The sequence below is a fragment of the Rhea pennata genome, chromosome 1 (genome assembly GCF_028389875.1).
Source record: "Rhea pennata isolate bPtePen1 chromosome 1, bPtePen1.pri, whole genome shotgun sequence".
Classification (NCBI taxonomy): domain Eukaryota; kingdom Metazoa; phylum Chordata; class Aves; order Rheiformes; family Rheidae; genus Rhea; species Rhea pennata.
Window position 1 is genome coordinate 204,965,483 of NC_084663.1, and position 14,784 is coordinate 204,980,266.

The following is a 14,784-nucleotide window of genomic DNA, read 5'->3' on the forward strand; positions in this document are numbered from 1 at the left end:
AAATGACCTGTGCCAAAACTAAGACAGAAACTGCGGTCTCCTCCTGGCTGCAGTCTTTGGGGTGAGACAATGTGTAAGCTAAGTTTTGGTCTTTTAACTTTTATTTGGGTTGTATCACTCTAAAAATCCCTCTAGTGGGAATGTCAGGAAGGGATTTTGTCACTTGTTAAAACAACAGTCTCTCATTCTCCAAATTAGATTTTGAGAAAGTACTAAAAAGATCAAAGATTCCTTTTCCTTCAGTTCTGCTGGCCTGGCATGTCCTGTGAGATGTGCCTTATATGACCGCTGCAGTGTTGAGTCAATCTTCCTACTGGTCTTCACAAAACATTTTAGGGACAAATTCCTCCCAGCTCCCAATTCAGGCACCCAAACTCCAGCGGTTTTAATTATTTACCACCTAACCCCAGCTCCAAGTAACACAAATCAGCGCTTCCTTTTTGGAATAGCCCATTCCCTGCCGCCCTAAATACGGCTTTCTCTGTGTCCTCAGAAGTGTCCTGACCTGGAGACACAGACTGCAACCAGGCACCATCACCTGCCACTTGCCAGTCACCAGGCACTTCCGCTAGCATTGCCAGGAGGTCTTCTGCTGCCAGCATTAGTGCCACATGACCTCTTCCATGCGCCACCTAGGCTGTACTGCGTTCCTGCAAATCTGAAGCAAAAAAATAAATGAAATTTCCATCTCCAATATGTTCAGGGTAGTTCCTAGGATGTCCCCCTGATGCAGGCCTAGGCAGGGAGCCAGGGGCAAGCCTCTAATGGACAGAGTGACGCCTGCGGTGCTCCAAGAGGAAATCACCCATGACGCATTCACAAGGGTCTGAGCTATGACTGCCTTCAATTACCAGCATTTGCTTCCATGGGTGACACCAGTAATTACATCAGTGTTGCCCAGTCATGGCCATTATTCGAAAGGCAACATGCCTAAAATATTTCAGCAGTCATTCTGCAAGGGACAGATTCAATTTGCTGTGGTGCTGCCCATTTCCAGCAGACCCTGCAAGGTGTCACGTCCTCAAGTGAGAGTAAACGCGGGGAGCGAGGCCAGGAGAGCGGAGCTGCTGCTGCAGCAGGTTGTGGGTCTCCAGAGTGCTCTTCACGGACGGCACCTGCTCAGCCTTTCTGCAATCTTAGAGAAGTCCTTAGAGAAAGAGGTTTCTGGCTTCTGCAACTCAGTAAGACCAAATGAGGACACGGATGTGCTGACAGAGCCAATCAAAGAAAATTCCTTATGCCAGATTTACTCTGCATGAAATAGAGAAGTACTAGGTGATTCACATAAAAAGAGCTATTGTGACTATGGTGTAGATGTTTAAATGGTCCATTTAAAATAGACCAGCTTAATCATGCTTAATTATTGCCTTGCTTAATTATAACTCTAGCTTAATTCTAAAGAAGTTCTCAACCCCAGTCTGCACATATCACCACTCCTGCATTGGCAGAATTCGGGAAGAAAGGCAGGGTCATGCTCCTCTGGCATCCCAGGAGATGGAATGACAAATTCTTGTGCTATTCTAGAGATGAAGAGGGAAGACATAAGGTTTCCTTTCTGTATTTTCCTCTTTTTTGAGACTATTTTCACTCTGCACACAATGGGTATATGTACTATTTGTTTTGCTGAATTCTGCAGTTGAAAATACTTATTCTGCTAATAATGAATATACAAAGTGCTATGATGAGCAAACTAGAAGTAGAGTATCCTGGAAAATGTGTGAAAAGAGCTCCTTTTCTTGGCATTGTGCAACACTGCGGCCCCTTTCTAGAAACCCAGTTTTGCAGAGAGAATTCTTAGGCAATAAATGATAGCTTTAGACTTTATTCTTTCAAGGTGCACTCGTGTCAGCTGAAGGGTTGTATCAGTGATGGACCTTCTGATGTCATAGCCAAACTGTAACATAAATAACTTTATTTAAGTGGAAATTCTTTTTATCTTGTTGGTGTAACTTTGTTTTTTGTTTTCTGAAATTAAAACCTACTTTGTCTTGTGGGATTAAGATTTCAGGGTGATAGAAACAGACATCCAATTACTCTCCTCCATCCCACATTGCCAGAAGTGCCTATATTTGAACTGAATTTTATATTTCCCCATTTCATGGAATAAAGCTTCAGTTGCTGAGCTACAGAATAAAAGACAAGAAATAAAAGACAAGAAGGGAGACACGGTGAATCCTGCTCATGGGCCTTTGGACTCTACTCAGAGGAAAAGAACCCTGAAATATTCAGCAAATGGGATTCAAATTCCTGAACAGTTTTAGGTCAATCAAAACAAGATCCTGATACCAAATAAGTTCTATTCAGCATCAAAATATTATTTGCCTGGGTGATTCCTGGTATTCTTTAAGCCTTCCTGACTTTTAGCACAGGACTATAAAATTTGAGAAATAGGTCTTCCAGTGGCACTTATGCAGCTTCCTGGGAAAGACTGTGCCTCTGCTTGTGCCACTAGGCACCACATCTCTGAGGTCCCCAGAGACTCAGACCACTGCACCAGGCTGGAAAACCCCACCCAGCCTTCGTGAACGTGAGGCGTGGATATATTTGCCTTCATTTGTCTCTGGGAAGGACTTCATGGCAGATCCGCTTCCTTAGGCATCACCAGCAGGTATGGGCACAGCACACAGCAGACGAGACAAGGACGACAGAAAGAAGACGGAGGGAGAGAGAAAAACGATAAAGAAGAGCTCAGCAAATTTCCCTGCTGGTATAAGACATGTCCTACCGCCCATGCGCTGGCGGGCCCCCGTGCTCCTGGGGAGCCGGTGGAAAGGCAGAGGCATCGCCAGGGAGAGGTTTCTCCACCCAGTACCCACCACCGCGCTGCCCAGCCAGCGCCCAGCCCCAGCCCAGATCTCACCTCACCTTCTGGAAGGGACAGCAATGACCTCAGAAGCTCAAGGAAGAGGGGTTTTTTTCGCCACAAGCTTCCTGAAAACAAGCAATTTTATCTTTATGGTTTGGTTTCCCATTTAAAGAACATAAAGGTATTGTTACGTCCTGGCTTCAGAAGTGTGTAGAGGGGTGAGTAACGTCTTGGACGTGTTTCAGTGCCCCGCGGTGATGGCCTGCTTCACTACCAACGTTGAGCAGGGCGATATGGGCAAGAGCAGCCGCCTGGACGCCCCCAGGGTGCAGCTGAGGGTGTAGTTTGCTAAGCCTCTAATCTGATAAAAGTTATTTCCGAATGTCTCTTTTCTACTCAGCATCTGTGCACTCCCCAGATACGCATTCCTGCACCTGTCAAGGTTGAATTTCACTTCATTTTTTTCTTCTGTTTTCCTAACTCCCAAAGCCGAGAAACCTCAAACCACCGCGAGACTCGGACAGTACACACAGCTTAAAAAGTCGAGGAATGCTGACAAACCAGGATTGCCCGTGATCGTTCCTCTCAGAAATACTGATCCGTTTGGGATAAGGATACTTTGTACTGGGCCCCCGCCAAAAAGTGAAAAGGCAGAAAGAAACCACTGACAAACCAAGCGCGGGATGTGGCCGCTTCCTGCTTCAAATGCTGAAAATTACCTTTTTAACCCCGTGCCGTCCAACTAATGGAGGGTCTTTTCACTTTCAAAGTAAGGCAAGTTTGGGCTGCCAGCTGCACACGAAAGAGGAGAGTCCACCAAGATGTTACCTGTTCCTCTTCCACGACTTCGTCCTGCGTTCGGGCCGCTGCTTCGGCAGCCTGCGGCTCCCTCCCGCTCGCTGCCAGCCCGTCGCTAGCCCGCAGCCACCGAAAGCATCTCAAGGAAAGTGGTGCTTAATCGCCAGCCCCTTTGGGCCCTGCAGAAGTGCCCTGAAATCTCTGTGAGCCTCTCTCCTCCGCATTTTCTCCCAAAGTTTAGAAGCAATTTCTCAAGGTGAAATTGCCTCTAAAATGCTATTGCAGGTCGCTGGATATGAGGCTGGAATCTCTGCGAATTTTTAACTTTAGAGTAACTTTTCTTTTCTTTAGCAAAAGACAAGGTCAAGCATTTGTTTCTGTACAAAAAAAAAAAAAGTCAAGGAAAAAAAAACACTTTGTACACAGCATTTCAAAGTACTCATGCAGCATATTAGAGAGCAAAAGGAGCTTCCTGGCTCCTCTCCGGCTGTTGTTGCAGTTGTTAATGTGGTTTTGTTCCATTATTAATGACACCAGAAAGAGAAATCAAACCTTCCAGACAGACCTGAGAGACTCCCAGGCAGCAAAGAGAAGGCAGGAAAAAAAAATGAAACTATGCATGTAGCAATAAAAATCTCCAGTCTTCTACGGCACTGAGTCTGCAGTTTACCAGGCTCTTTGTAATTAAAATAGGAAAGGTAATTCTCCACAACCCATACTTTATTGTTTGATATGCTCATATTTCCTACAGCTGCTCTTTGCCACACAGAGAAAAGGGAAACCGGAGGAGCGACGTTAACGGCCGCGACGCCTGCAGCAGCGTAGCGCCGGGCCCGGCCGCGTGTGGAGCGGCGGGATTTCGACAGAAAGCTGCGTTCGGAAAACACATCATGCTCGAGCCGGAGCAAGCGATCTCACAACTAACACCGCAATCTGGATTTTCTGCAAAATTGCTCTGAGTTAACGGTCAAATCAACATTGCTGTGGAAGAGCAGGGTGGGCCGGGGGGTCCCATTTGCTCCCATGTGATGGAAACCCCCTGCCAGGGTCTTGCACATTTTCTTTGCGCCCACCGTGGCCATTTTGAGATAAAATATCTCTAGATATTTTATAATTTTTCCTTTTAAAAGAAGGAATTTGAAGTTTCTTTGCAATTATATGTTGACACTGAAAGTTAACTTATCCTAACATCTGACCTATACCCCAAAGGCAATATTTTTGGAAGCCCTTGAGACCTGGATTTGAATTTCATGACTAACATCTGACTTTACAATAGACCAGATTAAATCAGTGGAACCCATGTGACACATTTCAGATTATTCAAAGTTTAATTAATTTTATACAAGCATTTGCCCCATGTGCTATGCTACCAAAATAGGACACTGAGCCAGGAGCTCAAAAAAAATAAATAACTTTAAAAAATCAAAAAGGAAAATGACATAAAGTCACATTACCGTGAGATCTTCTTTAATGCTTTGAGGAACAAATTCACCATGAAGTTACTTTTTTCAGTAATCTCATTCTCAGCAAGGACACGTTGACATGATATTGGCCTGACAGAGCAAGGGGGGGGAGGGTTGGCAAAGCACAGGAACAGGATCAAGCAGATGGGGCGCATGGGGGGCTCCCTCCAGGGTGCCTTTGTGGACAAAGTGTCAGCGCACTTCCAGATGCCCCCAGCAAATCAGTGCAGGCTGCAAAACCTACTTAAAAGCAAATATTCAGGCAACGGGTCTTCACTGACTTCTTTTTCCCCGGCATCTCCACCTGGCTCCTTGCTGCGGAGATGCGGCAGAAATCAAGGGAGCTGCTGATCTGGTCGCGTCCTGAACGAGACGAGGGCTCTGGAGTCCGCGCAGCGTTCAGTCTTCCCACCCTGAGCCTGAGCTAACCCCTCTGCGCTGCCCCTGAGGTGCGCAGGGAGGAAACCCGAATCGCACCAGCTTCGCCCCGGAGTTTTTGGCTGGCTGCCCGTGGAAATGTCGCGCCTGCTGGACCCCCCCGCCGCGCCGCGCCGCGCCGCGCCGCGCGGCCGCCTGCCGCGGGGCCGCGCCTCGGCCGCCGCTCGCTGCTGGCACCTCGCTGGGAGCAGCGGGAGGCAGCGGCGGGAGGAAGAGGAGGAGGAGGAGGAAGAAGAGGGCGACCAAGAGGCCCGGCAGCCCCGGCGGCCGCTGCTTAAATGCGACCCCGCGGGTTTCGGCTTGCCGGCGCGGATGAGACCTCTCCCGGGCTGCCGCCGACGGGCCGTGGCCGTGGGCGCCGCGGCCCTCTGCCTGGCGGCCGCCTGGGCGCTCCAGAGTAAGTGCGGGGCGGCGGCGGCGGCCGCTGCGCTCCCACGCGTGTCCGCGGCGCGGCGCGGCCCGGGACTCCCCCCGCCTCCGGCAAGCACCGGGGCTGCGCTGCCGGCGGGGAGCGGGGGCGGGGGGGGAGGGGGGAGAGCTGCGCCCGGCTCGGCCTCGCGAATACATATATAGCCGGGAGGAGCAGCCCACGCGTGTGCGTGTGCGCGCGTGTGCACACGCGTGGGGTGGGGGGGAATCGCGCAGACACTGCTCTCTGCGGGCTGGAAACGTTAAGAGCGTCGGCGCTCGGAGGGAGTTAGGGAGCTGAGAGGCAGCGCTGGGGCTGCGGAGGGGCGAGCGGGGCGCCCCGCGTCCGGAGGCACGGGCAGCTCTTCTCTTCAAACAAGAAGGGCAACGAGAAAACGCAGAGCAAACAGCACCAGCCCGAACGGATCGAGTCGAGCTGAGAAATGCAGCCGCCGGCAAGGAGGGAAGGTGAATTTGGGGTGAACGGGGATGGTGTGGCACATGGACGGACAGACAGACCGCTCGTGGCCGCTCCTGGCAAAGGCAGCGGTAAAGGAGGCTGCCGCCAGCATCCGCGCCCGGGACCCAGGGTGGGGAGCGCTCCGGTGGGGAGGCCGACTCGGGTGGACCCGGGTGGAAGCAGGACAGCGCCGGGCGCTGATGGAGGAACTACCCTCAAAGTCCCTCTGTCGCCAATCAATAGCATTTTATTCGGCTTTATTTTTATTGCTCTGCGCGGAGAGCGCCCGCGTGCAGGCGCGCTGCTGCCGGCCGTTTTCCCCGCTTGCTGCGAGCCTGCGTGGCCTTGTGCGGTGCAAACACGGCATCGCTCCTAGTCTTGACGCTCCGTCGGACAAATAGTTCGGAGTCGGGTGTTTGCAGTAGGCCGGGGACGCAGACCCGCCGCATTCAGAGCGGCGCTGGTGTCCTCCTCCGCTCTGGCGCGCGTGCACGGCCGCGCGCGTAGCAGCTAGCTTGGCAGCGGGGGGAGCAGAGCGCGGCGCAGCGGCCTTGCGCCCGGGCGCGATGTTTGCTCTCGAGGCCGAGGCAGCGCTGTTCGGATTACACTGCTTCAGGTGAGCTAGGCAGAGTGCACATTAAAAATGCTTCCAAATGTTTAGGGATTGCATTGCCAAACTTGGCTTTGCCGGTTGGACAGAGCCGTAACGAGTGTTTGCAAACAGTGTAATGGCAGCTCACGGGAGAACGTTTTATACTGTGATCGCACGTTCAAAACAAAGCCGTAAAGGAGCACGGCGGTGAGGCGCTCAGCTCACCCGTGGTCAGGGATGGAGCAAAAGCCTTTAAACAAGCACGTGTGACAGAAAGAACAATTCGAACCGTTTGCAGTAATGACCAGAAGTTCCCGTCCGTTCTGCTTATCTAGCTGTCGTAAAACTCTTTTTCGCAGGTCTCTCGTGCATACGTGGTGAAACCGAAACCCCGGCGAGCGTGGTGCCCTGCGAAGGGACCGGGTAGCGCGGGATTACCCCACGAAGGGGTAATCCCAGGAGTGTTACCATGGAAAAAGCCCTGATCTCATGTGCCTAATAAAAATGTGGGGGCTGGGGCTTTCTCCTATGCTGGTCACTTAGACCAGGACGTGAGAAGCAAACTGTCTCCCCACCAAATTATACATTACCTTGACCAGCAGAGCTTCTGCAGACCAAATACTGTGTTACTCCACTAAATTCTAGTAGAGATCCCAAACGGAGCAGAGCTGGCTTGTAATTTTTTACTCGTCTCTCTCACTCTCTATTTGTGGTTGCTTGGGGCTTTCTGGCCCAGGGAAAAAGAAAGTTTTTTTTTTTTTTTTTCATTTTTTCCCATGGAGATCTTTTTCTTTCTTTTCTTTAATTTTCTCCTGTGAGTTTGCACCGCCTCCAGGAGGCTCCCCCAGCAAGGCTTGCTTTGCGCCGTTTCAGTGTAGCTCAGGATCCGGCGCTCTCTGACTTCTGGGTTACAGATATTTGGAAACAAACATTATTTGTCAATTCAGCAATGGCAGAGACGCTGCTCAAGCAGCAAGAGAGCGATCCGGTGAGCTGGTCCCTGCTGAACCCTTCAGAAGGGTGATTCAGAAGCAAGGTGTACTCTGTGCTTTATCTGGCTTTTGTCTGGTTTGATTTCTGTGGGTTGATAACTGAATTTCCATCTCCAGCCAAGTCTCTTAAACATGCCACTAATTCGAAAAATATGTATGCCTCTTGAAACTCGGATGTTTGGTGTTCATCCAAATCTGCATGCAACCCCCCCCACACACATGTAAGCAGGATTATTGCAGTTACACATTAAACCGCATTAAACACTGGTTACTTCAGGTCAACAGAGTTATGAACAGCTCCATAATCACACCCCTAAGAACTGTATGAGAATTAAATATTCTTTTGCATCTATTCTTGCCTTGGAAAATGAGTGCCTAGCTTTCACATTAGCAAAGCTGGGCACCTTTGATTATCTGTGATTTATCTGCACTGGCATGTAACTGGCTGCTTTTCCTTCATTTACATTTTGCTGTTGTCTCGAATGACTGATTACACATTATTACTAATTTACAATCCATTTGGTATTGTAAGCAGTCAGCTAAGCTTCTCTCATCCTGAAAATGTGACCAGCTCCTTGCCTAGTTGTCATACGCTTAAGCCTGCTGCAGTTCTTGCTTTTGAGGGATGGTAATCAACTGACATTAGCAGATTACCTTGGCCGTGGCAATTAAGCTTGCAATTTCAACGCAGGCTTTCAAAGGAAAGCCGGTTACTGATGCATACAAAAGATGCATATTTATCTACACAATTCTTGATCCACAGCATAAGGTAAATAAACAAGATTTTATACAATCATATTTCCTCAAAATGTTGGTTTTCTTTTTTTTGGGGGGGATGGGGGTATTAGGTTGTCTTAGCCTCTCTGAAGCCCACATAAAGTGGGATGTTATAACCGACTTTCAGAAGCATAATAGCCATCTCCTGATTATTTTATTTGCCAGCTGCCTAGCAATTAAGTTGTAAACAAATCACCATGAAACATCTGAACTTTGGATAAAGCAGGATAGCAGAGATGGGAGGTGAGGGCTGCTCACAGGAGATGTGTCTATGCCTGAGGAAGGAGGTGGGTGCCGAGACTTGAAAAGATAGTGCAGTGCAGGCAGCAGGTACCTGTAACAGAGATCTTCACTGTAAACTATGAAGCAACTGCAGCATCTACTTTTCCCATATATTTACACACAGAATTTGGTAGTTAAAATGTGTTAAAGGTGAGATTTATGAAAGCAAGTGAAGATTTCCATATCTTAATTTGAGATATATTCAAGATTAGAGTTTTCAGAAAATGTTGCCCTCTCTCCCCCAAAAAAGACTCTTCCAAACCATCTTCTCTTGGGTAGACTGAAACATGTACGATTACATGTCCTGTAAGGCAGAAACATTTCTCCTAACTATAACCAAATAAACTGGGTATCTATAAGTTAGATGTGTCTCCTGTGGTCAGGAGAGAGACAGAGACTGCAGAGGATAACCCATCTTCTAAGAAGCACTGCTGAGCTGGGCAGGATGACTCACCTCCCAGAGCTACCTCTCTTCCCAGAGACTAAAGAGGAAGCTCCTCCTAATTTTTAGACTACACATAACGCATGATTTTCTGAAAGCCAATACTGAAGTGAGATAAATACCAGCCTTAGCTGGATCTGTCTCCTATGTTGTCATCAGACGGTCATGTCAGTGATTACAGAGTCTACCTAGGGTGCTCATGTTTGTCCCACACAGCCCAAAATCTGCGCAGTGGCTGAGCACCAGCCGTGGTGTCAAGACGCTGCACCCTGCCCGTGACACTTGCTGCAGTGCCACCTCCACGCTCATTGCCCTCCTTTGTTTTTCAGCCCCCGGAGGAGTATCGCTGCTTGTCCCGCAGCCCAACATCAATGCAACAGTGGCACAAAACATCCTCCTCTCAGTTGAATACTCTTGCAGGGGTGTCGCCACCATTGAGTGGAAGCATGTGTCAAGCCGAGGTACCACAAAAATTGTTGAGTGGAAGAGCGGGAATTATGTTAACACATCCACAGTCTACAAGGACAGAGTGACTATTTTTGAAAATGGCTCTATACAGCTTCTGAACGTGGGTGTGAGAGATGCTGGCTACTATTTTGTCACCGTAACAGACGAGTATGGAATGAACATCTACGGGACCATCGTAGTCAACGTTTACGGTATGAGCTAGACAGGAGTGCTTGGTTTTACCATGTGTTTAAACATCAGTCTGCTCATGATCAATTTATATTACATTTTTCTGTCCTCCCTACAGAGATTATTTATGAAGATTTACATTTTGTAGCAGTTTTCTTTGCATTTCTCACTGGGGTATCTGCCATTTTGATCTGCTTCATGTGGCTGTGTAACAAATCCCTGCATCTATTCCAGAAGACGACACACAAACTAACAGGTATTGCCCTAAAGAATTCAGTCAGGGTATGAGGTTTTCAGGTTTGAATTTTGAGCCTAACTTTCACTTACGGTTAGAGCTACTACAAAAGTGCTAAGCAGCAGGGAGACAAGATTAGAAGGCTCAGCTGAGTTATCTTGTTCAGCTCTACTCACATAGTCAACTGAGTAATAGATAATCAATCCAGAAAGATCTGCAGAACATCAGCTCTACACATTTCCCATCAGAGACCACAAAAAACTTTCTAAAACTTTCCATCACTAATTGCAGAATTTTGAGAGAAAAGGCCAGATCTTCAATGTCACAGGATATAAATCAAAGCCAAGAGCATCAGCAGTGCTCTCGGTGTCGGCAACAGCAATGTCACGGGATATAAACCAAAGCCAAGAGCATCAGCAGTGCTCTCGGTGTCGGCAACGGAAAGGAATTTCCTAGGGGAAAAGCCAAACAGCCCTTGGGAGTGGAATCCATCTCATTTTATAGAGGGCAGCACTGCTCACCCTCCTTCCAAAACTCCCTTTAATCTGCCCTCTCATCTAATTAGCTGCTACTTTCAATGAACAGTGACTAGTACCAAAATCAGACTCCTAACAAAAGCCAAAACAAGACATCAGTCTCGGATCAGGAGAACACAAGGTAGGCATCGAAGGGAACATTCACACATTAGTGGAGAAACTTTCAAGCCAAAACCAGGGATATACTGCCGCAGCAGCAAGGCAAGATGCCACACTATGGGCTTCAGCTCAAGCTCTAGGCACAGCGCTTCCTCCCAGGAACATTTCAGACATCTACCTGCCTTCTTTGTAAGTGCAGATCCACTAGTGGTTTCTTGCCCTGTAGGTAAGAATTCTGTGTTTCTTCCTTGAACCACAGCTCAAATACCAATGTTTTTCCAGACCAACATAGATAGTCCAGCAATCCTAAGCCTTGGGGCCCAGACTCTTTCCTGAGTCTGGATCTCAGGAAAAGATCCTGCAGATGCTAATGCGATGAGAAGAGATGAATTCGGCTCAGGCTGTCTCTTCCTGCTATGGCTCTAAGGGCTGCTGAAGTTTTCACAGTGTGCACGTAGTTGATGAATTTCTATAGTTGTTGAAAATTTGCATGTCATGACAGACTATGTAGGCTTATGTTCAGATAAAGTCTCCCTTCTGAAAGAGTTAAAGCCGATGTTCCTACAGAGCCAGAGTTTTACATAGTGTGAATCAAACGCGCTTGTTGGGCGCAATTCTGGTTACTTCCTCTATAGTCAATGTGTAGTCACCAAGAACATGATTCAAAGCAGGAACCTAACTTTAGTCCTCTGATTCCACCTTGGAAGAGTTCTCCTTTCAACTGTCATTGAAGAAAGGAATAAGGATCAGCCCTGTAGACTTCAGGTTAGTTTTGATTATGTCTTTAGTCTTATCCTTGAAGAAAACAGTGTCACTTTAAGGATAGTGAGGGACTGTTTATACAGTTTTCTTTTCTTTTTTTTTTTGAAAAGATGTCTTATATTTGAAAATATTACAATTATTCTCCAATTGTAGATTAGTAAGTTTGAACAAATACTAAGAAGTTCACAATGTCTCAGCAACTGACACACAATTTTGGAATCCAATTGCCAATCAATAAAATTATCCTTTTATTTGCAGCAAGCACAACTGAAGAGATTGAACTGGAAACCATTGAGTGTTAGCCAAGAACCCTTTCATAACAAAAATAACAGTTCTACCTCAGGAGAAAACATTGGCAAGGAAAACAAGGAGAAATCTAAAAGGTAAAGTGTTTGTGACTATTATAGAAACATCCTGACTTGCAAAGCTAATTAACATGAAATCAGCAGCATCTGATGGAGCTGTTTTTACCTGTTAAGATTTTGGCTCTACTAGTCAAGGTTAAAACGAAAGACAGCATGCTTTCATGGCCGGGCACAAACACGTTTTTGTGGTTAATTAATAAAATCGACAGCCTCTGCCAAGTTTAGAACAACCAACCAACCATGCCACTAATACCAAAACATAGTGGAAACGATCATGGTCTTGAAGGACACCTGTATTTTGGCTACGGCAAGTCTCCTATTACAGACAGAACAGTAATTAGCATTCTTCAATGTAATAAATTTAATATCTAATTACAGTATTACATTTTAAAAAACAGCAAAGATAGAATCCCATTTACTGCACATATGCTGCTACTTCTGGGCAAAATCCTGACACTCTGCAGACAAACAGTAATTCTTCAGGAGACAAAACTGACTTTGAAATAATGCCAAGCTGGTCAAAGTTCCTTCACTTACTTTTTCGATTGTTTACATTGCCCAGGGATGCTAACACACATTTTATGACTTTATTAGGGAAGGTTGTTAAATAAGGAACCACGCCAAGGTACTGAAGATGACGCTGCCTATAATGATTAGATCGTTCAGATAAAATAATGACGCACCACACCAGTGGGGTAGGAGAATAATAAGTTGTTCTATTGTGAAAAATGTTGAGTTTTTTGCAAACCTGGCCCACTGAAGAACAGTCTATCTGGCAAGGGAAGTTAACATAGCATCACTTTGAAATTTACTGCTTACAGTTGCGGTTCAGAAATCACTCTTGCTGAGAGAAGCCACATTTGCATTCTTATTTTGTAAGGAAACAAAGTGATCTAAACAGCATTTTTTTTTTTTGAGTTTGTTGCACTTAGGTTTTCCAACTGCAGATCAGCTGAGTGGAATAGCATATGCTTTTGTGAGCAAAAAAACCACTAACTGGACCAAGCTTCACATGAGCCTGCTTTACTTTTGTAAAGAGAAGAATTTTGCAGTGTGAAATAAAACTTTGAAAGAGACTGTGGATTCCTCAGCGTCCATAAACTGCCACAAGGCTCTTTGAGCCTCACTGCTGTTACTGCCTCTCCCCCACACTTTAACTTACTTGTTAAAGCTTTTACAAGGCAAGCTGACACAGTTCTCCTCTATTCGGGGGAGGTCTGTGCTCAACTGCAGACATACTGCGGGCTAGATTCAGAAGAACAAGGAAATTCTCACCAGGTGCCTAACAATACCCATTTTTTCTGACCCGCCCAGTACACGATATCTTTAAATTAAAGTCAGTCGCAAGTGAATTGGCCATTAGCAGAGCAAAAGGCCTCTTGCCCACTCATCAGTTCTGTGCCCAATTCACCTGGTTGCTCCTTCCTGCATCTAGGAGAGGTCAGAATGAGTGAGGAACTGTAGGACAGCCCCAGCTACAGCGTGGCAAAGGAACGATTTCCTATTCCTCAGTATAGTATCAATCTTTGCATCTGTGACTGAATTAAGCTTGAAAGTACTTTGTAGGATATCTGTATTGCATATGGATTTTTTTCTGTGCATCTGTTTTAGAATGGTTTTTTAATCCCTAAATCTTAAATTTTGAATGTGAAGTTATTCATTAGGCTGAGTACACAGCACACGCACTGCCAGACGTATTTAAGATATGAAAAGTGCTACTTAAAGGAAATACCACTATTTTAGTTGTTTATAGGTGTTATGTGGTAACATTTACATGAATACTGTAATTGTCATGAGAAGTCATCATGACATGTATACAGACATGAGTGACCTTTGAAAGCTTTGCTGTAAGGGCAGTTTTAAGTGATTTTACAGTATTTGAATGTTAGGATAAAAGTAGTAAATGACCACTTAGCATTCTTATCTGTAAGGATACAATGTAACAGCAGAAAGAAGTCTTCAGCTAAAAACCTCTCTCAGCCTTGCTAAAAATACAGCCATTTCAGGCATCCAGCTTTAGTTATTAGTTGATACCAATCTTGCTTTTAGGTCATAACATCCTAGGCAAACCACAGGAATTCAAAGAATATTCAGTGAAGACACAGAGTACAGTTAGTTTTTGTACTACTTTTCTTACAGGCATTGTCTACAAATTTTATGCAAAATTTAACATGCCTACTCTGCAGGTAGGGTCACTTATTAATATTTTGTGAATTTGATTTTTTTCTGAACATGCATTAATAAAGTCAGTAATATTTGACTAAAAAAAAAAAAAAAGAGATGAGGCAAACGAAATATCTGAAATTTTATGGCAAGCTGTTGAAGTTTAGAGGTTAAGTAATGATTCTTATTCCCGTCATAAACTCCATGCAGAACAGGAGCAAAAGTTAATATTTAGAACATTCCAAGTGATCAAAGGCATTAAGGCATTTTGCATTTAAATTTTAATTAGAGATGTCCAAGTTCACAAGATTGCTTTGGCAATCAATCTAAAGGTCTTAATCATCCATTTCATATGTTTAAAGACACATTACCAAGAATTTCAAGCTTCTTTCTCTCAAATTAGGAGTCTAATATTCGGTCTGCTTTCCATTAATGTCCACATAGAATTCCACACAGGAATTATCACTTTTAAAAGTCAAGCTCTCAAGGTCGCTAATCGTGTTTTACAATGTTAATCTTTGGCATCCAAG

The 14,784-nt window shown here is 45.9% G+C and overlaps 1 protein-coding gene across 1 annotated transcript; it reads left to right on the plus strand.

The window, feature by feature from the left end:
- Positions 1-5,817: 5,817 nt before the first annotated feature.
- VSTM5 (V-set and transmembrane domain containing 5) lies at positions 5,818-12,028 on the plus strand. The gene is made up of 5 exons (XM_062577872.1): positions 5,818-5,906; positions 7,413-7,414; positions 9,797-10,117; positions 10,213-10,350; positions 11,985-12,028. Exons 1-5 carry the CDS (start codon positions 5,818-5,820, stop codon positions 12,026-12,028), a joined length of 594 nt encoding a protein of 197 aa, XP_062433856.1.
- Positions 12,029-14,784: the final 2,756 nt, after the last annotated feature.

What these genes read in the sequence shown, in the direction of transcription:
- VSTM5 (XM_062577872.1), top strand. Translation starts at nt 5,818, where the DNA reads ATGAGACCTCTCCCGGGCTGCCGCCGACGGGCCGTGGCCGTGGGCGCC. An exon ending in CATCGTAGTCAACGTTTACG is followed by an intron (nt 10,118 to 10,212) that starts GTATGAGCTAGA and finishes TCCTCCCTACAG; the next exon opens with AGATTATTTATGAAGATTTA. An exon ending in GACGACACACAAACTAACAG is followed by an intron (nt 10,351 to 11,984) that starts GTATTGCCCTAA and finishes TTTTATTTGCAG; the next exon opens with CAAGCACAACTGAAGAGATT.